The 23974-nt window shown below is 33.1% G+C and overlaps 2 protein-coding genes across 5 annotated transcripts; both read left to right on the top strand.

The window, feature by feature from the left end:
- Positions 1-3004: 3004 nt before the first annotated feature.
- LOC120089715 (membrane steroid-binding protein 2-like) lies at positions 3005-6776 on the top strand. Its single transcript, XM_039047081.2, has 2 exons — positions 3005-3519; positions 6161-6776. Exons 1-2 carry the CDS (start codon positions 3179-3181, stop codon positions 6435-6437), a joined length of 618 nt encoding a protein of 205 aa, XP_038903009.1. The 5' UTR covers positions 3005-3178; the 3' UTR covers positions 6438-6776.
- Positions 6777-17287: 10511 nt separating this feature from the next.
- On the top strand, positions 17288-21885 carry LOC120090069 (PLAC8 family protein). Of its 4 annotated transcripts, XR_005485404.2 has the most exons (6): positions 17343-17489; positions 17866-18089; positions 18865-19091; positions 19478-19684; positions 21328-21563; positions 21647-21885. XR_005485404.2 is itself a non-coding variant. In XM_039047558.2 (4 exons), the coding sequence occupies exons 2-4, from the start codon at positions 17918-17920 to the stop codon at positions 19649-19651; spliced, it is 573 nt and encodes a 190-aa protein (XP_038903486.1). In that variant the 5' UTR covers positions 17288-17489; positions 17866-17917; the 3' UTR covers positions 19652-20046. The 4 variants fall into 4 exon arrangements, 2 of the variants coding, with proteins under 2 accessions (XP_038903486.1, XP_090162625.1); XR_016524205.1 differs by lacking the exon at positions 17343-17489 and having other exon boundaries at positions 17685-18089; XM_039047558.2 differs by lacking the exons at positions 21328-21563; positions 21647-21885 and having other exon boundaries at positions 17288-17489; positions 19478-20046.
- Positions 21886-23974: the final 2089 nt, after the last annotated feature.

Here is a 23974-nt window from a genome sequence, read left to right as displayed (position 1 = left end):
GTTAAGGGGTTAAGTTTATACAATCATTAGTATAGGGTTTAAATTAATACATCCACCAAAAGTTCAAGGTTTTAGATTGATATTTGCCCAAAAATTTATATTCAAAATCGAGATCCATTAAAAAAACTAGGCTAAATTATACAAAATATCCCTAAACTTTGTATTATGTGTAAAAAATACCATTGAACTTTTAAAAATATAAAAAATACCCTTAAACTTTAAAAACAACTCAAAAGTACCATTGTTGTTAGTTTTTTATGATAACCGTTAGTGTTTTGTTTCAAAAATAGCCTTGAACTTCCAAAAAAAATTTAAAAAATCCTTATTGTTAGTATATGAACACAAACTGTTAATACTTGTTCCAAATGTCCTTGAACATTTGAAAGTTGCATTGATACTCTTAGGAGGAGTGCTTTTAAAATAATTAAAATCTTTTTTGGGTTTTTAAAATAGCTTTGAAACATGTTTTTAGTCATTCAAAACCAATTTTGATGATATGAAAATTGCATTTAGAAGTGCAAAATTAAATCATTTATATTTCTAAGTGACTAAAAATGTGTTATGAGTGATTTCGAAAACGACAAAATGATTCTACCAGTTTTAAAATTTCTTTCAAACATACACCTAGCATTGCAAAAAAAAAAAAAAAAAAAAAAAAAAAAAAAAAAAAATTAGAAATGCACTTACCGTTAATATAGCATAGCGATAAATTTATTTGAAATTTTCTTTAGTTCAACAAGAATTAAGTTTAAAACAAATTATATAAATATCATCCTTTTCCCCATTTTGCTTTCATTTGTCCAATTTACAGCATTTTTGGCACAAAAAAGTATAAAATATAACTTCAAGTTAAAACATAAAATTCTATAAAACTCCAAAAATAAAAATCTCCCCTCAAAACATACCAAAAATATAAATAAACAAACACAAAATGAACGTATTTAGTTATTAACACACACTTAGTTACTAATGTATAATCTAACGGTAAGAATAAACCAACCATTCTTTACTTTTATTTATTTATTTATATTTTTTTATTTTTTTATTTTTCAATTTTTAAGTAAGCATACTAATGCAACTTATGAAAGTTTATAAGTTTTGATGCAACGAGGTATTGATGGTTTCTATTTATATACAAATAGTACGGGTATTTTTGAACTTTTCTTTAAGTTTAAGAGCATTTTTAAAACTTTTTAAAGTTCAGTGGTATTTTTTAAACAAAGTACCATTTGTTTTTTTATCCAAAACTAATGGTAATAGTATTTTTTTAAAGCTATTTTTTAGAGTTTAAATATATTTTTAAAATTTTTGAAAATTTAGAGGTATTTTTTACACAAGTACAAAATTTGAGAGCATTTTATATAATTTATAGCCAATAAACTATAATTTAACCCAAAGAAGGAGAGGAAGTTTATTGACTCGTCAACCATGGAGGGTCTGTTTGGGCCCAAAAGTGGAGTGGGCTATTATATTTGGAGCTCCAATATTATGTCCAGAATTAACCCCTAGGGAACACTATTCCCAACCTCGATGTGTGTCTTTTCCCTATTTGCAACATCTCTCTTTCTTCTCCCCCATATCTTCTGTCTCTTTTCTTCTTCGATCGAATGAAATGCTCAGATCAATAATGTTCTTCCTTCTCTCTTTACTTCTTCGTCTTTATATCTGATTTCGGTGTCGTCTTTAGATTTCGTTTCACGTTTCTTCATCTCCGTCAGTTCCATCACCGTTGAAACTAGATCTAGATCCTTAGCCCCTAACTTCATTTCGTCTAGCCATTCACAGATCTATAGATCTACATTTATGGCGGTACCCTTTTTGCACGTTTTTCTCTAGACCCTTTACAAATCTATAGATCTACAAATCTGGATTCGCATCTTTTCGTCTCTGTTGATTGAGGTTTCGTCTGACTTCCTCCCTCTCGTTGTTGTTCTAAATGTGTCCGTTCATTCTTACCTCTATTACTGCAAATGAATGCTATCCCTTGCCACTCTAAACCTTTGATTCCCTTTGCTGCATCATTCGATTTTCTCACTTTGTCGTTTCAGCCTAATTTGTTTGGTTGAGGGATGAAGTGCTTGGTGAGGGGTGGAGGTTATCGCTTGGAGAGTGGTAAGGGGTGAATGACGAGTTATGGAGCTTGGTGGGAGGGAGGAGGAGGTCAAAGGTAATCTTCTTTTCCCTTTCCCAGTCGATGATGTTGTCCATTTTTTTCAACTTTAGCTCAAGATTTGAATGCGATGGACTTTTCAACACGTATTGGTCGCAACACTAAAGAAGGAAATGCTTCGCGAGGAAGTAAAAGGAAGCGAAGTGGAAATCAATCTGAAATGGGAGAGATCGTTAAGAATGCGATGGACTTTGCAAATGACCAGTTGAAGCCGATTGCAAAATGGTCAAAAGAGAAACGTGCAACTAAGCTCGAACTGCGTGCAAAAGTCATAAACCAACTCCAAGATATTTCTGAACTGCATAATCGATAGAGGGTGAAGATTAGCAAATCATATTCCGCAGTGTGCAATATATATAAAGCTTCTTATCTGTTCCCACAGCTCTAAAGTTGGACTATTGCAACTTCCTCCCTTAAGAGAATGTTTGATCGACCCGCGTTTTGGACTGCTTTTCGACAATGAACAATGATTACTTTATTTCAGATTTGGTATGAAATCCTGCTGGTCATATTTTAATCATGCAATCACGAGTTCTTATTTTGTCTTACATTTTTTTGTACCTTCAAAGCATAAAGTTTTATATACGAACACATGAATTACATCAGAAAACAATGAATTTTTTTATCCATGTTAATCAAGGTACCTCCCAAAATGACAAAAAAAATGTTTAACTTTTAATATAAATTAAAATCTAATTAATTTTATATAAATTGGTATAACATAAAATTTTAATTATATTTTTTAAATATGATATTTCATATACATAATTATCAGTAATCTTGATTGTAGTAAAAAAAGTTATACATAATCTAAAATAATGTATATTTAAATGTTATAATTCATGTCATCGAAAAAACGGAGACTATTATGACTAAAATAGCGCCCGCCCGAAGTGGGTAGGTAAAGGATTCATGGTTGGTGGAGAGACTTCTATGTTCAAATTCAGCCCACCGGAAGTCTAATGCCCCGGCGAGAAAATAGCAGAGCTGAAAGTTTGAAACGAAGAAATGGAGTTATACTGGAAAGCAATGGAACAGATCACTTGGTACACCGGACTATCCCCGACGGCCTTCTTCACCATACTTGCTGCCATGATCTTCGTGTTTCAAATGGTTTCCTCCATGTTCGTTTCTCCAGAAGAGTTCAATAAGCCCCCAACTGTTCCGATTTCTTCGTCTAACCCATCCAATTCCAATTTGTTTGTTAACGATTCGGTTGCAGACCCCTCGCAAGCAGTCCAAGTAGGGCGGTTGACGGAGCAGCAGTTGAGGGCTTACAATGGCTCGGATCCGAATAAGCCACTTCTTATGGCTATAAAGGGCCAAATCTACGATGTATCTTCTGGCAGGTACTTTTTCTTTTCCTCCATCGTTCGTTGAAGTGTACTTTTGTTTGGTCTCTAGGGCTTATTTACAAACTTGGTTCTATTGAATCGGAGCAGTTGCTTAGTTTCATGAGTTGCAGCTTGGAATCAATGTTCTAGATAGATAATTACTACTGGTAATCTCATGAATGGAGTTTAGGAACTGCAGAATAATAAAGAAAACCGACTGAACCAGTGCTATTTGTTGAGGAGATACATTAGAATCTCTCGAGCATGCTTCCTGTTGTAATCCCGTTCACAATACTGGTCAACTTTCATATTGTCTGTTGTTGTTGGGGATCGACATTAGAAAAATCAAGGGAACTGAAAATATTCGTGTGGATTACTATTTCATTGCCAATTGATATTGTGATGAAATCACATGTTATCTAATTTGGTATCTGAGTCCATCAAGTCCATACGGGCATTCGGTCAGAAAAAAGAAAGAATTGAGAACCAAGAATGGTAAACTTAAAGAGGCTCCATCTTGAGGGGACGCCGAGGCACCATCTCATATCCATTTCACGTCATAGTTTTACTGATAATGGCTCAAATGGTTTAAGATCTTTGGCTAAGATTTTTAAGAAGGCGAATGTTTTTGCGTGAAATATGTAGGTTATAAGAGTGCTAGGCCTTCCATTTGGTTTACTTATGTGAGAAGAAGGGTGGTAAGGACTAAAGAATGAAAGAGAATGAAAGTTGGGCTGTGTGGGACTGGGGAGGGACTGAAATTGTTGCAGAAAGCAAGGGGACTGTGTTTGTTAAAAGTAGACAAATTTCAAGTCAGCCAATCGGTCTGTCATAGAATATGTAGCTCAAGCTTGAGTTTAGGAAGTTTTGGTGGTCGGAAGCCTCCCCATATTTATGTAATGTATGCTTGGATTTTTCAAATGAATGAGTTATAAAGGATAACATATAGCACAAAAAATGAGTTTCATAAGCTGAAGTTCTTTTTGGGTGGGGAAAAGGCAGTGATGGAAGGGGAGAAAGGTTGTTGCTAGGAGAGATCCACGCCTGTTGGCCGTTTGATGGTTCTGTTTTTCTCCATCGAGATACAAATTTGACTACTCCACAAGCAGCATTATTGGTATTAAGAGATTTGTAGTATAAAAACTATAAGCTTGAATTTCTCTTCCAACCTACTTCTGGTATGCTGGTACAAGCACGGAACTTTTGGATTTCTCAAAATTCTTAATTTAATTTAGAACTTTCAGCTTAAGTCAATTTTGTAAATTTAGAGTTCCCATGTGGATTCATTACTTGGGTCAATCTATTTGCATCCAACTTTTTGTTGAACGTTTCATTGACAACCTCTACACGAGCACACTGGGTGTATGTTGTGTATTTCTTTTCCTCTTTTTCTTTTGTTCTTGGCCAAGAGGTACATTGTTACATTGTACGTATGTAGCTATCAATGACCTCAAATTGTTGAACTTTGAAGCTAGCCCATAAAAAACTTCTGAAACTGCCCATAAAAAACTTCTTCAAACAGAACACCGAAAATGTAGCCAGAAACCAGTCAAAGTAACCTTACAAAGATCGAAAAGCCTCATGACAAAGCAAAACTGATCTCTTCTTTGACTCTGGAAACAAAACTGCAACTGAAAACTTTCTTTGGGAAATGATGCAAGGGTTACCCAAAAATCAAACCATATTTTTTTCAATCGAGGAGGAGAATTTAGGTGGGATCTGAGAAAGAGATAACTGACAATGCATCGAGCAAGGCTTTTGACTAGAGTTTTTCTTATTCGAACTTTGGAAGAGAGTGCAAAGTCTTCAACTACAGTGTCACAAGAGTGGGCTTCTTCAGGCACTGAATTTAAAGCCAAAATATCGGGCCTACACATTGGGTTTTATTATGGTTAGTGCGTGATATTAACTTCTATAGCATTCGGGTTATTAACCATCATGAGTTGACTTAGTTGTAAATAGGGAGCAAGACCTTGATAAAAGGCTAAGAAGTCATGGGTTCTATCCATGGTAGTCAACTATTTAGGATTTAATATCCTACGAGTTTTCTCGATACCTGAATGTTGTAGGGTCAGGTGGGTTGTTCTATGAGATTAGTCGAGGTGAGCCTTCAGGGTATTATTTGATTAACTTACACACCTTGTTGTTCTTTTGTTCCTATGCTTTCACCAACTTCTAAATACTGAATAGTACTTGTTTTTAGACCCATGTCATTAGGTGTCCATATCAGTTTCCCAGAGTCCCAACTTTAAACCTTTGAAGTTAAATAATCCCCTTCAATCTAATTTTACCAATCATCAATTACATTTAAGCCATAATTTTAACAAGACCGTCTGACCAATTAACACCCCAACCCAATCAAACCTCTCAAAAGCTAATGCTTATTCAGTATTACCTGTTCATTTCTGATCCATCCGATTGGTTAATTACCGTATAACAAGTTTACAACACCACTTCACCCAAAATTTAATAATTGAGTATTATGTTTGCATTTCATCAACTGTTTTCAAGAGTGGGGATTTGACAAACCTAATTCTATACGTAATTGGAGCTTCTTAGATTTCAAAGACTAGAAAGTTCAAATTTCATGGATGAAATATGTAATTTAACCTTATTATTAAAGATGGTGCTGATTTTTGGTTGGCTTGATGGTCAGGATGTTTTATGGACCTGGTTCACCATACTCTATGTTCGTCGGGAAGGATGCCAGCAGAGCCTTGGCTCTCTTGTCTTTCAAACCTGAAGACATCAATGGTAATATTGAAGGTCTGAGTGAAGAAGAGCTTGTAATCTTGCAGGACTGGGAATACAAGTTCATGGAAAAGTATGTAAAAGTTGGGGTGCTTGTATCAGAGGCTGAATTGAATGAGGATTCTGAAAATGGACACCAAAATTCCGAGGCCGTGCGAGAAGAACACGACAAAGATCAGTAAGAAGATGTTTATAATTTTCATCTTTCATCGGGTAGATCTCAGGAAATTCATTCTAAATATCATGCTGCTGTTGAATGTGCCAGTCCTTTGTTCCTTCCTGATTTTGTGAAGTCATGTGCAAGTTTTATAAAAATTTGTGTTTTATAAAATTTGTGAGTTGTATAAAAATATGTATAAAGTCATGTGCCAGTCCTTCAAGTGATCAATCTGCTTGAAGTTAGAAATTCTTCTACCTTTTGGCTAGATTTTTGTCTGTTTTGTTTGTATATTGTTTTGAGACTAGAATTTTATAAGACTGCTGTAGTATATTATTGGTTAAAAATTATTTTTAGTCCCAAACTTTCATAGAAGTAATTACTTAGTCATTGAATGTTGGTTTGTAATGATTTAATCCACATATTTTTAATTTTATAATAATTTAGTCTCAGAAATTTACTATGTAACAATTTAGTATTTATACTGTAAAATTTGTGGCGATTTAGTCCCTCTTGGAGAAATTAGCACTAAGATTTAGCGAGATTTCTTGCATAAATAAACTGGTAAACTAATTAGAGACTTTTTTTAAAAAATAAAATACAAGGTCGACATCATTAGATAATAAAAATTGACCTCTACTTTTGATAAATATTTTTTAGGTTATGGACTAAATTGTTACAAATTTAAAATAAAGAGATTAATGACGTGTTTGAATTATATTTTCAATTGTTTAATTTAAAAAATAAGTTATTTTAGAAGAAGTTACAGTGTTTGGTAATCATTCAAAATAGCTTTTAAAGTGTATTTTAATTAGTTTTTATCAAAAAATGTTTAAATAAAAATGAATTTTTTGAAAAACATTTTTTTAAAGTCAATCTAAATGGGCCGTAAATTGTTATATAGTAAAATTCATGGATTAAGTTGTTACAAAATTAAAAGTATATAGACTAAATCATTACATATCAAAGTTCATAAACTAAATGGTTGCTTTTAGGGATTAAAAGTGTTTTTTAACCTAAAATATTTCATAGGTTTCACCCAAAAAAAAAGTAAATGTTGTTGTTCAAACAATAAACAGAAGCCCTGTACATATAAATTTCCTATTTTAATCCATGTTCAGGTGAATCATTGCATGTTGGTTGAAATCATGTATATTGATATCCATTCATTTATTATTATTTTCAACATTTTCTTTCAATATTTTTTAATTCAACAAGGGTAGCGAGATTTGAGCTTGACCTTGATAATTTATAAACATTTTTCTTTCCATCTTGCAAAACATTAATTTATCTACAAATTTTCAAATCTCACCATCTCAAATCATTTCTTATAACTCTTTTTTTCCCTAGTATATTACATTTAAATTTCAAAAACATTTATAAGAATGGTAAGGTTATTATTTTGGTTCTCGTATATTAAATTGTTTTATTTTAATGTAGTTTCAAATGTCTAATTTTAGTTATTATATTGTCAATAAATCTCAAGACCGATCTTTGATGCTAGTTTCATTTTTTAGGATAATTATTTAAAATTGTAAGACTAATGAAAATATTTACAAATATAGCAAAATCAGTGATGGACCATAATAGATGTATATCGTGGTCTATAACGACCAATTACTGATAAACCGTGACATTTTGCGATATTTATAAATAAGTTGACTTATTTTTCTTTATTTGAAACCCGATATTGGTTAAATAATAATATTATTTTTCAAGTAAAAAATAAAACTCAATACTTTTTAAGATTTATAGAGACTACTATTACAAACTAATTTTTGTTTGGGAAAAGTTCAAAATGAACTAATAATGGAATATGGGTGTTCATGCGACCCAAAAATGTTAACAATTTGGACTACCTAACTCCAAACTCTGAAATCTTGTTTGATTACCATTTCAGGTTTTGTTTTTAGTTTTTGAAAATTAAATATAAACTTTATTCATTCACATATTTTACAATGATTTGCATCTTTTTATGTATAATAGTCAAATTCTTAGTCAAATTACAAAAACAAAAACAAAATTCTAAAAGCTACTTTTTTTAGTTTTTAAAATTTGATTTAGTTTTTTAAACCATTGGTAAAAAGTATATAACAAATGAAGAAATTTATAGATGAAAGTAGTATCAATAGGCTTAGTTTTAAAAAAACAAAATGGTTACCAAACGGGGCCGAAGAGTTGGGTTGGGTTAAAATTTTTATATTTTTGTTGGGTTGAGTTGGATATGGAGTTGAATAATTATAGTTTTTTTTTATTGACCCAACCCAACCCAAATTACATATATATTAATAAAAAATATATATTATCGATGAATTTTTAAATGTTTTGCTTTTAGAAATGTTTGTCTTTGTTACAAGTTTGTAATAGGTATCATGGATATTTGGTATTTAACATTTAAGTTTTATGATGTTTTAGTTATTAGGTATGTGCTATAAAAAAATAAATAAATAAGTATTTTGAATAAGAGAAAAAATAGTAATCCAACTCGACCTAACCCAAGATTTAAGGTTTGGAGACCCATATTTTGGGTTGCCAGCACAACCAACTCGAATTTTCGAGTTGGTATAAAAAAAATCCCACAACACAACCAATCCAACCTGTGCACGTCCCTATAATGGAGATTGATTATAAAATTTATTGAAACTATTGACTAAAATTGTAAATTTTAAACTATCGATTAAAATAGAATGAGGTAAAATAAGTTAGAGTATGTTTGATAGAGAATTTAGATTTCGTTTTATATTTTCAAATTCACTTAGTTCAACAACTATGTGTTTAATAGACAGATTGAATACATTTTAAAATTTAAAATTAAAATCTATATATAATTATGAAAACAACATTTTTATTGTTTCATTATATATAAATTTTAATTTTAAATTTTACAATATAAAATTATATTAAATAAAAATATTTAGAAATACAATAACAAAACATAAGGACAGAGTGACATATGTCTTTTGTATAAACTGCTCTTGAGAGTTTGTCCTCCTTCCTTCAGAGCTAACTTCAATTGGGAGAGTGAGCGCAACCTCGATGTGCGAGGGAACGAGCCATTAACATTGTTAATATTATATATATTATGCAATGTATTATAAATTATATAATATTATAAAAGAATAATTATATTATATAAATTTATTTAGGTATAATATTATAAAAGAATAATTATATTATATAAATTTATTTTTAACCTAAATCATATCTCCTTAGGAAAAAAACCTAAATCATATTTTTAAATAAACTAGAAGAGTTTATTGTGAACTTAATATAACTACAACTATTTTATGATTTATAAAGGGACATTTTCAAATATAGAAAATACGTTAAACTATTTATGCATATAGCAAAATTTATTAAATTTACCAAATAGACTCATCTTGCTTTTTGCTCTAATTGTAAATAGTTTCATATATATTTTTTTTCATTTATGAGAATTTTCCATGTATTATTTTATAAATGTATAATATAAACATATTTTAAACTAGAATTCAATTTTGGAATATGCTACTACACAAGTATTTGAAAACATAAAATACAACTTTTCTTTTTATCGAATCCCTTGTTTTTTTTTTTTTTTTTTTTTTTTTTTTTTTTAATTATGTTTTCAAATTATCTACCTCGCATGCCTTAAAATTTTGTATTAAAAAACTTAAGCAAAATTTAAACATTCAAAAAAGAGTAAAAAGTGTTCCATTTTAAAAAAGGAAAATAAATCCTTAAAAGAATCCAGGTGGAAAATTGGATTTTTTTGTTTTAAATAATGTTTTTTTAATATATAATGAAAAAAATAGGGCTGGAGGGAAAGTATTCCCAAAAATAGGTACACGATTACACCTTAATCGTTTACCGGGTACATGATTAGCTCTAAATCGTGTACCGGGTACACGAGTCCCTAGCCATCTGGCACGCGCAGTTTGTCGTGGCAGTCATGCAGGGTTGACTGAGGTAATTGTGTACCGGTACATGACTTTCTCTCCATTAAATTGTCGCCCCGCCTCTTATTCTTCCTCACCGAGCTTTATACCTTTTGAAAGCTTTCTCCATCCGAACGATTTTACTTCTTTTGTTGCGTTACTCTGTCCAAAATTCCAAAATCTTCCTCATTTTGCTTCTATCTTGTGCATCCAAACGCCTCCATTTGCTCGTCCGTCCAAAATTGTTCGAAATCGTCCTCCATTTGTTCGTCCGTCCAAAATCGTCCGAACGCTTATGTGGTAAAATTCTTTCTCTAGTTATTTCTAAGTTTAACATACTTAGAAATATATGTATTTGTTGGGCTGATTTTATATGTATTTGTTATAAATCTTAAATCTTAAATCTTAGATCTTATATTTTTTTATTTGTTTGGGCTGATTTAAACTTAGAAATATATGTATGTTAAACTTAGAAATATATGTATTTGTTGGGCTGATCTTATATGTATATGTTTATAAGGTTGATCTTATATGTATATCTTAAATCTTAGGTCTTATATATTTATTTATTTGGGTTGATTTAAATTTTATGTTAAACTTAGAAATATATGTATTTGTTGGGCTGATTTTATGTGTATACGTTTATAAATCTTAAATCTTAGATTTTATATTTTTTTATTTGTTTGGGTTGATTTAAACTTAGAAATATATGTATGTTAAACTTATAAATATATATATTTGTTCGGCTGATATGTTTATAAATCTTAAATCTTAGATCTTATATTTTTTTTTATTTGTTTGGGCTGATTTAAATATATAGTTTATGAATCTTAGATTTGGGATGATTTAAATGTATAATATTTAGATCTTATATGTTAAACTTAGAAATTGGCTTTTGTTGGGTTGACATATTAACATATTTTTTTTTGGTCAACTATAACAGTTGAAAAAATCATAATAAATATGTCGATGCGTCTTGAAGATTTAGTTATTCTTGAACCTGAAAATGATGGAGATAGTGACATTGACGTTGAAGTTGATGAATTATTTGGAAACGATAGTAGTGGGGAACATGATCTTGAGTTGGTACCGTCGGAAATGTTCACCCAAATAGATTGGGAAATGACAGATTCAACGTGTGAACTAGGGTCTACTTTGGAAGAAATGAATATAGGTGTAGATAACTGTAGTTTAATACAAAAAAGAATGTTGTTTAATACCAAAGAAGATTTACAGCTTGCTGTAAAAAAATATTGTGTGACAGAACACTACGAAATTGTTGTAGTGGAATCAAATTAGGATCTTTGGTATGTTAAATGTAAATCATTGAGTGAAGGTTGTGTTTGGAGGTTACATGCATGTCGGCGTAAAACTCATGGGATGTTCGAAATCACCAAACTTCAAGGAGAATACTTACGTTTGTTTTTAGAATTGACACCGGATCATTCACAGCTTGATTCAAATTTTATTGAGTATTGAAATGCCCTACTCCAAGAAGCCATTAAAAAATAATATGACTATAATGTCAATTATAGACGGGTGTGACAAGTCAAGAGAAAAGCGTTGATTGCTGTGTTTGGTGATTGGGAGAAATCATATTTGGAGCTTCCATATTGGTTTAGTGCTCTTGTTCATTACAATCCAGGAACACGAACAAATTGGTTTTTTCTTCCCTTTGATGTGCCAGGTACGATTATTTTTGGATGAGTTTTTTGGTCTTTTGGTCCTACAAGAGAAGGGTTCAACCATTGTAGGCCATTAATCCAGATCGATGGAACTCATCTCTACGAAAAGTATTATTGACAGTCTTATCTATTGATGCAAACAGACATATATTTTCCATTGTTTTTTCTATCGTCGAAGGTGAGAATTTGTCCAGTTGGTCATGGTTTTTGTGGGCATTGCGTGAATATGTTATCCAAATAGAGGGTATTTGCTTGATTTCTGATAGATATAAGGGCATTCTTGTTGCAATTAATAATGAAGAAATTGGTTGGAGTGAACTCAGAGCGTACCATCGATATTGTCTTCGCCATGTTACCAATAATTTCAATACGAAATACAAATCAAAGCAACTACAAAATTTGGTGTTTAAGGCCAAAAATCAACACCAAAGGCGTAAGTTCATTCGATGCATGAAAAAATTGAAACAATTGCACCCTGAATGTCTTGAATATTTTTCAGACATTGACTTGGAAAAATGGACACAGTCACACGACGGTGGGTACCGCTATGGTGGATGACAAACAATGCAGTTGAATGCATGAACGGTGTTTTCAAAGGTGCTAGAATGTTAGCAATTACTTCTTTGGTTAGGCTAACATTCTATCGTACAATATTGTATTTTGAATCCGGAGACAAGAAATCAGTGAAGCACTCGATCGTGGAGACATGTATACAGAATATGCCCTAAAAAAACTTAAAAGGTGGGAAAAACGAGCATCTGCACATACGGTGACATCCATTGACAGGGAAAGTCAAACTTTTGAAGTACAAACTGGCATAAGTATGATTTCTCCCTATAAAGGACAACACACCCAAGTTTTGAGCTTGAAAGAAGAAACATGTTCCTACAATAAGTGGCAATCATTCAAGATTCCATGCTCTCAGTTTGTAATTACATGTTTATGACATACCTACCACTTATCAATGAATGCTACAAATTGTCTAATTTCAAGCGTTGTTAGGAAGGCCGCTTCCATCCAATTCAACACCCAGATTATTGGCCAGAATTATCATTTACAGAAGTTCGTCCAAATGCGGACTTACTAAGAGAACAAGGTCGGCTAAAAAGTACGCTCATTCATAATGAAATGGATTGGAGAGAAGTAAGCCAAAAAGTACCATGTACAATTTACAAGAGAGAAGGACATAACAAACACACTTATCCACAACGTACACTGGGTGCTTCGTCGTCTTCGGGTCATTAGGTGTATTTTTTTTACTTGTATATTTTATGTACTTTTATTCTTTATGTACTTGTATATTTTATGTATTTGCATTCTTTATGTATTTATATTTTTCATGTAATTGTATATTTTATGTACTTGTATTCTTTATGTACTTATATCTTTCATGTAATTATATATTTTATGTATTTGTATTCTTTATGTACTTATAATGAATTTATGTAATGAGTTTATTTTATGTAATTTTATCTTTTTATGTATCTTTTATGTCATGGATTTTATTTTGTAATGTAATTTGAACTTCTTAGGTAATGGAGTCTGGTCCTTCTAATCCTGTACAACTATACCAACAAAATACGTTTCATTCACAAACAGTATGGGATAGTTCTTCTATTGTAGTGTTGAGTTGTCGGAGAAGGGAGGCGACTGCACAACATACTATCTCATTTGATCACCGTATTATTTCATATGTTCAGCAGGTAGGTTTTCTTGGGGTTGCACAAATTGGTTTTATCCAGCTTGATTGGCACCTTATTACTGCTCTAGTTGAGCGTTGGAGATCAGAAACCCACACATTTCACCTGCCTTGTGGGGAATGTACGATTACGGTAGCCATACAATTTGGGTTACGAGTAGACGGGCAACCATTGATAGGTTCACTACAGTATGACTGAAAGAACGTTTGTGAAGAGCTCTTAGGCGTTCTATCAGAGGATCTGAATGGATCAAGATTGAGTATCCCTTGGTTGGAGTCTCAGTTTCCAGAATTAACTCCCAATGCCGATGACATCAGTGTACGTAGGTATGCACGAGCATACATCCTACAGCTTATTGGAGGATTTTTATTTGCTGACAAGTCAAATACTCTAGTGCATCTCATGTTCCTCCTACTTTTGTTTGATTTCGAGTACACTGGTATGTACTCGTGGGGTGGTGCATGTCTTGCATGGTTGTCTAGAGAACTTTGTCGGACTTCCAATGTACAAGCATTGGAAATAGCGGGGCCACTGATATTATTACAAGTATGAGCTTATGATCGCCAATTATAGCACCACAAATCCAGCTACAGACTCCAGATCATCGTCCACTTAGTGCCAGGTATCATTTCATTTACATATTTATTTTGTTACCATTTTATATAAGAATATAAATTAATTATATTTTTTATAATTTTAGATGGAGTGGTATATTAGCTGCCTCTGAACAGTCAGCAAATATGTTACTCGTGTACAGAAAAATATTCGACATGTTGATGCACAATCAGGTAGCAAATGTATATATAAATGAATATTTAAAATATTTTATATTTATACTTATTATTTTAACTACCTGATTATTGTCGTGATGGTGAAGACATCTGGTTGACCATTAGCCCTCTTATATGCTTCCATATAGTAGAGTGACATTATCCATATCGTGTGTTAAGACAGTTCGGTTTGTGACAAACGATACCTTCGTTGTCCTATACGTTTCCAGCACTACACCAAATTGATTTGAGAGGTAAGCACGACCAAGACTGACGTCAAATCCATGTAGAATATTTATCCTACTGGCATGGACGACATAATCGTTGTGCACAAGGAGAATTAACAAATGGGCCAGTTGTATCAGACGACTACTTTCCCTAGTACAATTCGATCAGGAGGCGATTTATCACACCTGACGGCGCTTACTATTACTGCATGGTAAGAGATTTAAAATCAGACATTTTCCATATATATGATATGAATATTGTTTAATATATATATATATATTTTTATTGTACAGAATAATTTTATCGGTGATGTTCAACAATATTTAGTGCAGAATAACTTACCAGAATCAACGTATAAGGTATTATTCAACAAACAAGACGACTCAATGTTGCTGACACCGATCGAAGACGTATTCGTCATAGACGACAGTGACAACAGGGTGAACCTAATTTAGAGGGACATGAAGACAATCCCATGAGGGGTAAGAGTAGGAGGGTTGTTTTTAAATTTCATGTGAACTTTCATTTTCAAATTGTAAATTAAATAACTAATTGTAAATATTCTTTAATATCATGATATTTTTTTTTAATATGAGTGCAAGATGTTTTCATTGTAGATTAAATATATAATTAATTTTAATAATGAAGAAATTTGTGGACCAATTCCTAAAGTTTTAATATTGTTGTACATCTACAATTAAAAAAAAATAGTCAACAAACTTTAAAAAAAAATAAGCAAATCGTGGACTGGGTCCACAAGTTTGCGTCTGACCGGTCAACCAGTCAGCCGACGTGGTGCTGACTGGATTGAACGGTACTCGTGTACCGGGTACATGAGTTTGTCACATGGAAATCGTGCACCCGGTACACGATTTCACTACCCCAATTTTGTCAATAGTTTCCCAAAACACCTTTTCTTATAAAAAGCTTCCCTCAAACCCTATTTTTGTGATTTTATTTTTAAAAAAATTTGGAAAATTTCCCAAATTGACAAAAAAAAAAAAAACCCAAAGATGTCTTTATGATTGACTTTATCTTGAAAAACATGTTTTTTTTTTCCCTCTCAATATTAAATGCTTCATTCCCCTTTATTTCCTATCTCTCTAACCAAAAACCGAAAATTCAATGCAACGCCAATATTCCATTCCATTTTCTGTCAACATTTATTATAAACCAACATTGCATCATCAATATTCTATATTATTGATATTAAGCACGAGACAAATAATGGAAGACCACTTTATGTTTTCTACTTTCAGTCCAATAGTCTCAACTTTCACATTGCTCTTTCACTTTTAGTTGATTTAACATTTTTAAGTAATGGAAGATGTTTTAACATTTTGTTCAATTGATGAGCATAGTTAGAAAGAAAACGAGAAACTGCATGAAAACCAGTGGTCATTTAGCTAGAACGATATATTGACAAAGATATGACCAAAACAAAATTATTTCTTCGCACAGAAAAGTGCGAGATCGCTGACCTTGGGTGCACAATCATTGAGTTATTGCTTTGCAATTTTATTTTGATCATAACTTCCTCAATACAATTTCATTTTAGATAACTGACCACTCATTTTTATATGATTTTTCGTATTCTTTCAAAAAACCCTCATAGAAAGAGCAAAAATTAAAAGAATATTGAATATAAATGGCCTTACAATGTTTAAACTTGTATATAATTTACTCTTGGAGTATTAAAGTCAAAGATGGTTTAAGTTTTTATTACGTTTACAAGCATAGTTGGAAAGAACATGAAAAACATATGAAAACGAATGATCATTTAACTAAAATGAAGTTGTATCGATGGAGGTATGACCAAAACAAAATTGCAAAGCGAGACCTTGACGATCGAGCACATGATGTCAGTGATCGCCCGCACATGAGGTCAACAATTGCACATTTTTTCTACGAGAACGATAATTCTGTATTTGTCATATTTTCATTGATACAACTCCATTTTAGCTGAATGACTACTCGTTTTCATATATTTTATCGTGTCTTTTCAATCATGCTTATAAATTGAGCAAAATGTTAAAGCATCTTCACTTTTAAATAACTTCACAAAACTTTGGCATGTGATATTTTGATAACATAAGAAGAAATAAAAATAGAGGAGACCCAAAAAATTGAGGGAGGAGTAAAAAGAGATCCACTTAAAACTAAGGACAAAAAAATGGTATTTCACACTTTTAAAAGGTAAAAGACAAACATGATTTGAAAAAGATGTCAATTAGGGTTGGCAATGGGGCGGGATCGGGGTGGGGGAATCCCCATCCCCGTCTTCGTGGGGGTATTTCCCCATCCCTGTCCCCGTTCTCACCAATTGAAGGCAGGGACAGGGACGGAGATTCCTCACGGGAACTCATCCATTTTTTTTTATTTTATATATATATATATATTAAAAATAAAAATTTAATCGAGGATGGGGACGAGATACCCTCCCATTTCCCGTTCGAGGACCCGATTAGGACCCTAGTTTGATCCATCCTCGATTAAACGGGAGGGGTGGAGACCCGGCCGTGTGGAAATGCTTGGAAAGTTTTTTATTTTTGGGTTAATTTGGGCAATTTTCCGTAACCCACCGCCATTTATTTATCTAGTACTCTTCAGCTTAGCTACGACTATATAAGGATTCGTAGTTGCTGACTCCGGCGACATAACCATCACCAAATCTTCTCCGATCCCATCCGCATTCCTTCTGATTCTGCTCCGCCGCGCCTTTTCGGCGAAGAAGACGGTCAAACACTCGATAGCGATCCACATACTTTGATCCACAGGTTCGTACTCGTTTAGATTCGTCACTGCAATTTTATTTCCACTTTTTACACATACCGAACAAACATCTTCAATTTGGATACCCTAATGAAGTTCCTAAATGTTATCTTACTTCGAAATTTTAGTGGCGCTTTTTGGGCGTTTGTCATTCCAATACTCGTTTTTCTTGTTGAGCTCTTGAATTTTTTTAGCTACTTCTTATTTTTCTTTTCCCATTACGGTTCAACTTTTGCTTCATGAAGTTTTACATCTTGAGCATTCATCGAGATGAAATGTGCAAAATGAATCGGTAGATCAAAGTGTAAAGACTAAAATGAGGGTTGGCCGGAGTGTCGGTTTTACGAATTGTATATTGATGATTCTTAATGAAGCTTACAGATTGGATTCGTTTGAAAGAAGTTGGGAGGAATTCTTTGTGTATCAGCGCAAGATGGATGGCCGAAGGAGTTATGTCCCTCCTGCTTATGTTCCACTAGGCCAGTCTGATTCAGAAGCGGAGATCATTTCCAGAGATGAGAGCCAGCCCACACCTGATGAACTTAAGGATGGGTTATCACAATGGTCATCTGGAATCTGTGCATGCTGCGATGATATGCAGAGCTGTACGCTACTTTCTGCCTTCTGACCTTGATTTATGCGAAGGAAAAATTATGAAGGTGCATCTTGCGTATGGAAAGAAATGTATCATTACTTCGCATGTGTTCTTGTATCAAAATTTTGAATATTTGAATTGTAGGCTAGTGGTTGTTTCCATTAGGGAACCTATCATATCCCATGCCGTGTCATTTGTTTGTTGAGTGTTCTTTGATCTGTCAGAAACTTTGTTGTTGTTGTGAAATCAGCTACTTCTGTCAAGCGGAACCACTGGATTTTGCACTATGATTAGTTTTTTTTATGGGAAACCAGATCAACCCTAAATGTTGTGAATAGTGCTTGAAGGACTTCAAATTTAGTTAAGGGGTGGTCAAGAAATCCTTAAGACTACCCACTTGGGGGGTTACATATTTTGTTAGTTCTCTAACTATATTACAGGTTGTATGATCAGGTAGAATCCCTAGTATCAATTTCTTGTTTTTGTTAAAAAAGTTTGAGTCCCTAGTTTCTATCATTGAAGTGTGTATAAAAGATTCTCAGATTGTGGGAGTAAAGTATTTGAAATAAAACAGGACACTTGATCTTGTGCACCTTTAGTTTGTTAGAAACCAAGTAGCATTTAGATGATATGAAACAAACCCTTTTTTCTTTTGGGTGTGTGTGTGTGTGAGAAATGAATAGGTTGCATGTTACTGTTGACATTAGTATAAGAGCATTGCATTTACAGTGGTCCATCTATAGCATGTTAAATGGGGAGCTCATTGCAACTTTTTCTGAGTGCAGGTTTTATTGGCCTTTTTTGTCCATGCTTTCTGTTTGGGAAGAATGCGGAACTGTTGGGTTCTCGAACGATGTTTGGGTCATGTGCAACTCATTTCATTTTGTGGGCACTTATGAATACAGTCTGTTGCTTATTAACTGATGGAGTTTTGTGGAATGTACCTGGATGCTTTCTTGCATGTTATGCTTGTGGCTACCGCAAGGCCCTACGGTCGAAGTACAATTTGCCAGTATAATATCATACTCTTAACACTTTTTCATTGTCTCTTTCCATTATGCCTCAACTATCCATTTGTTCATGGTTTTGTAAGCTTATACATTCTATCACTATACCATGCATTGATCATTTCTCCTTCTCCTGATATATACCTCGCTTAAGAAATGTCAAAGCCTTCTTATCCAAAAAAAAAAAAAAAAAAAAAAAAAGAAATGTCAAAGCTGTAGCTTTTATTTCTTAGGTTCATCACTGGACAAGGCAAGGAACTGGCTATCATGCCTTTACCCCTGCCAGATCATGTAGCTCAACTTTCTACGATTCGGTTTCTTGTTAAGCTTAGTTGATGAGTTAACTCGCCTGTTGCTATATCATACACCTAATTTCTGAAATGTGATGCAGGAAGCACCTTGTGGAGACTTTGTGACCCACTTTTTCTGCCATTTCTGTGCTATCTGTCAAGAATATAGAGAGATTCGGGAAAGATCAGCTGGTGGATCTGGTTCCCATGAGTTGACTCTGGCTGTTGTTACCCCGCCAGTGACACAAACTATGGAATCTAACCCGGAAACATAGGTGCTTCATGGCTGAAGCTTCCGAGAAATACCGGTAATTTATCAGATTGCTAGCTTAGCACAGAGTTCCTCTTCTATTCTCATGGGATTTTTCTGAGTTGCTAATTTTACTCTTCTACTAAAATGGGATTCCCCCACCCCACCCCCCTCTTTCGTCTAGTTTAATACTAGTGTTAGAAAATCGGTTATAGTAGTGGTTGATAATTTTTTGTTTTGTTTATTTTTTATTCTTTTTTTTTTACATGGAAACATGAGATGTAATGTTTGGTAAGTTGATATTTAAATATGTTGATTTTACTGTTTATTTGATGCTGCATAAGGAAAAAAAAAGAAGAATCATTATGTTAGTTTTTTACCTTCATAGTTTATAAATATAGTTGATGTTTTATTATGAAAGTGGTGGGTGTTTTTTTAGGACATTACACACGCATGTAGAATTTGCCGCTTGTTGATTGTAAATCTGTTGCTTCTGCCAACAAATAGAATTAAATTTTATCAATCTATACTGTACAAAAGTACAATTTTTAAATATTCACGAGTGTTAGCTAATGCTGGTTGCCCAACTTATCGACCCAAAACCAAGATTTGGAATCCAAATTTTTGGCTACACCACCTTGAGGTCACCTAACATAGAATTGTTTCAAGTTGAACACATTTAACTTCGGAGTTCTTATGATTGAGCCACAAAAAGGTATGGTGCACTATGTTAGTATAAGCTAGTAATTATCAATTCTTTTAAGCTTTTTTCTTAACCATACTTGCATATCTTCCTGATTTATCTCATTTATATGTGGTCTCGATTCATGAATGTAACTCTCATTTACTAATGTCGCATGCCTGCAAGGTTTTACCTTGGTTCATCTTCAAACCATATTGTCATACCCCTCCTAGATTACCCTTTTAATCTGGAAAGAGGTGTGAAGATGGTAGATATCAACCCTCTTATGATACCCACTGCCAAACCTACTCCTGAAACCTATCTCCATTGCTTCTTACTTATGAGTCAAATACAAGGTCTTATATATAAGAAAGACCATCTACCAAAAAGGAGAAAAAATTATAGAATATTACAAACATAAATGATGAATGTACACATAATAACAAACCAATATTACAAGAGAAAAGAAAGGGAATCCAACACTCCCCCTCAAGCTGGTTTGTAGATGTCATCTATGGCCAGCTTGTTGAGAAGTTTATCAAATTGTTTTTTCGAAAGGCCTTTTGTTAACATATCTGCTGTTTGTTCTGTCGTTGGAAGAAAAGATATGCATATTATACCTGCATCAACCTTATCCTTTATGAAATGCTTGTCAATTTCAATGTGCTTTGTTCTATCCTATAGAATTGACTATGAGTTATAGCGATGACAGTCTTGTTATCACAATAAACTCATATAGTGCTCTTTTGAGACACTTTCAGCTCTTCAAGGATCTTGTTGATCCATATACTTCACAAATTTCATGGGCTAAGTCTCTAAATTCTACTTCAGCACTACTTCTGGCTACTACATTTTGTTTTTACTACGCCATGTAACTAAATTTCCTCCAACAAACGAACAATAGCCAGAAATAGATCTTTTATCAGTAGTGCTTCCAGCCTAATCTGTATAAGTGTATACTTTAACTTGAAAATGATCATGTTTCTGGAATAATACATCTTTGCCTGGAGTTCTTTCAGGTCTCTCAGGATTCTGTACGTTGCTTCGAAATGAGTAGGTCCTGATGAGTGCATAAATTGACTCACCATACTAACTGCAAGTGCTGGACGTGTATGAGATAAGTAGATCAATCAATCTACAACTCTTTGGTATATGTCTTTGTCCTTTATTTCTTCAGGACTTGCAACTTGTAATTTCAGATTCGGTTCAATAGGAGTATCTGATGTCTGACAGCCAAGTAAACCTGTCTCTCGAAGTAAGTCAATAACATATTTCCTTTGATTAACAAAAATTCCATTTTTAGATCTTACAAACTCCATTCCTAAAAAATATTTTTAGGTTCTCAAGTGTCTGACTTGAAACTCACTTGCAAGCTTGTTCTTAAGATCAACCAAATCTTCTGCATCATTTTCTGTGAGAATAATATCAGCAACACAGATAAAGATTATATGGTCTGCTTGACTGTATTGATACCCATAATTAGTGACTGTTTTTCCAAAACGTTCGAACCAAGTTCTTGGAGACTGTTTGAAACCATATAATGATTTCTTTAATCTACATACTTTGTTATTTCCAAATTCCATTTCAAATCTTGATGGTAGACTCATAAACACTTCCTCTTCTAAATCACCATTAAGAAAAGCATTTTTAACATCTAATTAATGAAGATGCCAATCTAAGTTAGCTGCAAGTGATAATAGGATTATAATAGAGTTGATCTTTGTAACTGGAGCAAAAGTCTCCTGATAATCAGTTCCATAGGTTTGAGTAAAGCCTTTAGCTACTAATCTGATTGTACCATTCAACATTACACTTTACCATAAATACCCATTTGCATCCCACAGTCTTCTTATCCTCTGACAAGTTTGTTATTTCCCAAGTACCATTTTGTCTTAAAGCATTCATCTCCACTATAACTGCAACATTACACTTTACCATAAACACCCATTTGCATCCCACGGTCTTCTTATCCTCTGGCAAGTTTGTTATTTCCCAAGTACCACTTTATCTTAAAGCATTCATCTCCTCTATAACTGCCACTTTCCAATATGGATCATCTAGGGCTTCTTATATATTCCTTGGAACAAATAAGCTGTCTATCCTAAATGTGAAGGCTTTATGATTAGTGGACAATTTTTCATATGAGAGGTAATTTGCAATGGGATATTTATTACAAGGTCTAGCACCTTTTCTAATAGCAATGAGAATATCAAGATCAGAGATAATGGGTAAGGTATTTTGAACATTCGAAAGATTAGGAATAGCAGAAGAATTACTAGACCTTTTATCAGTGAGAATTGGAAAGGGATTTCCAATATCATTTATCAGAATTTCAGATTGGTTTTATGTAGAATCAACTCTCTGGTCTTGGTTCTTTTCATTGACTACTCTTCTAGTATAAAATTTTAACTCAAGAATTTGACCTGTAGGGTCAGTTTGTAGTATTTCAACCAATGAATGAGACATTTCTATATTTGTCATTGTAGGACTTGGGACAGACATGTCAGGATGATTAATATAAGGAAGGGTTTCCCAAAAATTATCGCCTAAATTTGACTTCATTCCTGAAAGAGAATTTTGGGTAAAACATGGTGGTTTTTCTAAAAAAGACACGTCCAAACTCACATAATTTTTTTAATTTTGAGGGTTCATTTGTACTTTTTGATTTGAAGCATAACCCAAAAAAAAAAATGCACTTCGTAGCTCTATGATTGAGTTTCGATCGAAAAAGACTGGGCATGTGAACATATGCAGTGCAACCACAAATCTTTATGGGTAAATAAAAATATATGAGACAAGTTGGGAAAATCGTTCTAAGACATTCAAGAGGTGTTCTAAAATCCAAGACTTTACTAGGCATTCTATTTATCAAATAGGTGGTCGTGAGTACAGCTTCCCATAGAAATACTTAGGAACATGCATAAAAAACATTATGACACGTGCAACTTCAAGTAAATGCCTATTTTTCCATTCAACAATTCCATTTTGTTGAGGGGTATCTCGACATGTAGTCTAATAAAAAATGCCTTTAGCCTTTAAAAAGTCACTCAAATATGTATCGAAATATTCAGTTCCATTATCAGAGTGTAAAATACTAATTTTTGTTTGAAATTGTGTTTCAATCATATCATAATTTTTTTAAAAATAATCTTTCTCCTTAGATTTATTTGTCATTACATAAACCCAAGATAGACGTGTGTGATCATCAATAAAAATAACAAACCACTTTTTACCACTATGAGTCAAAATTTTAGAAGGGTCCCAACATCACTATGAATGAGATAAAACGATTTGGAGGCTTTGTTGGTTTGGAACAAATGTGGATCGATGACTTTTTGCAAAAATGTAACTTTCACAATGAAGAGAGGAATAATCCATATTTTTTAACAAATTTGAGAACATGTGTTTAAGATGTTGAGAATTGGGATGTCCTAGTCTACAATGTCAAAGTTTGATTTGTTCATGGTTAGAAAGAGAACTAATACTACTAAGACCTTGGTCAAAGTAGTAGAGACCATCAAACATCCTAACACTCTCAATTTGCTATCCCGACTCCTGATGTTGAAAGATACAATGAGAATCAAAGAAAATAACACGACTTAGAATCCTGACAAAGTTTATTAACAGATAAAATGTTACATGCTAGTTTAGGAACATGGAGAACGG

Source organism: Benincasa hispida, chromosome 11 (genome assembly GCF_027475165.1).
Source record: "Benincasa hispida cultivar pf3 chromosome 11, pf3_genome.v1.1, whole genome shotgun sequence".
Lineage (NCBI taxonomy): Eukaryota > Viridiplantae > Streptophyta > Magnoliopsida > Cucurbitales > Cucurbitaceae > Benincasa > Benincasa hispida.
Note: the sequence above shows the minus strand (reverse complement) of the source record. Positions and strands in the feature narration are given on the sequence as shown.

What these genes read in the sequence shown, in the direction of transcription:
- LOC120089715 (XM_039047081.2), top strand. Translation starts at nt 3,179, where the DNA reads ATGGAGTTATACTGGAAAGCAATGGAACAGATCACTTGGTACACCGGA. An exon ending in TACGATGTATCTTCTGGCAG is followed by an intron (nt 3,520 to 6,160) that starts GTACTTTTTCTT and finishes CTTGATGGTCAG; the next exon opens with GATGTTTTATGGACCTGGTT.
- LOC120090069 (XM_090306499.1), top strand. Translation starts at nt 17,801, where the DNA reads ATGAGGGTTGGCCGGAGTGTCGGTTTTACGAATTGTATATTGATGATT. An exon ending in CTGCGATGATATGCAGAGCT is followed by an intron (nt 18,090 to 18,864) that starts GTACGCTACTTT and finishes TTCTGAGTGCAG; the next exon opens with GTTTTATTGGCCTTTTTTGT. An exon ending in GGTCGAAGTACAATTTGCCA is followed by an intron (nt 19,092 to 19,477) that starts GTATAATATCAT and finishes AATGTGATGCAG; the next exon opens with GAAGCACCTTGTGGAGACTT.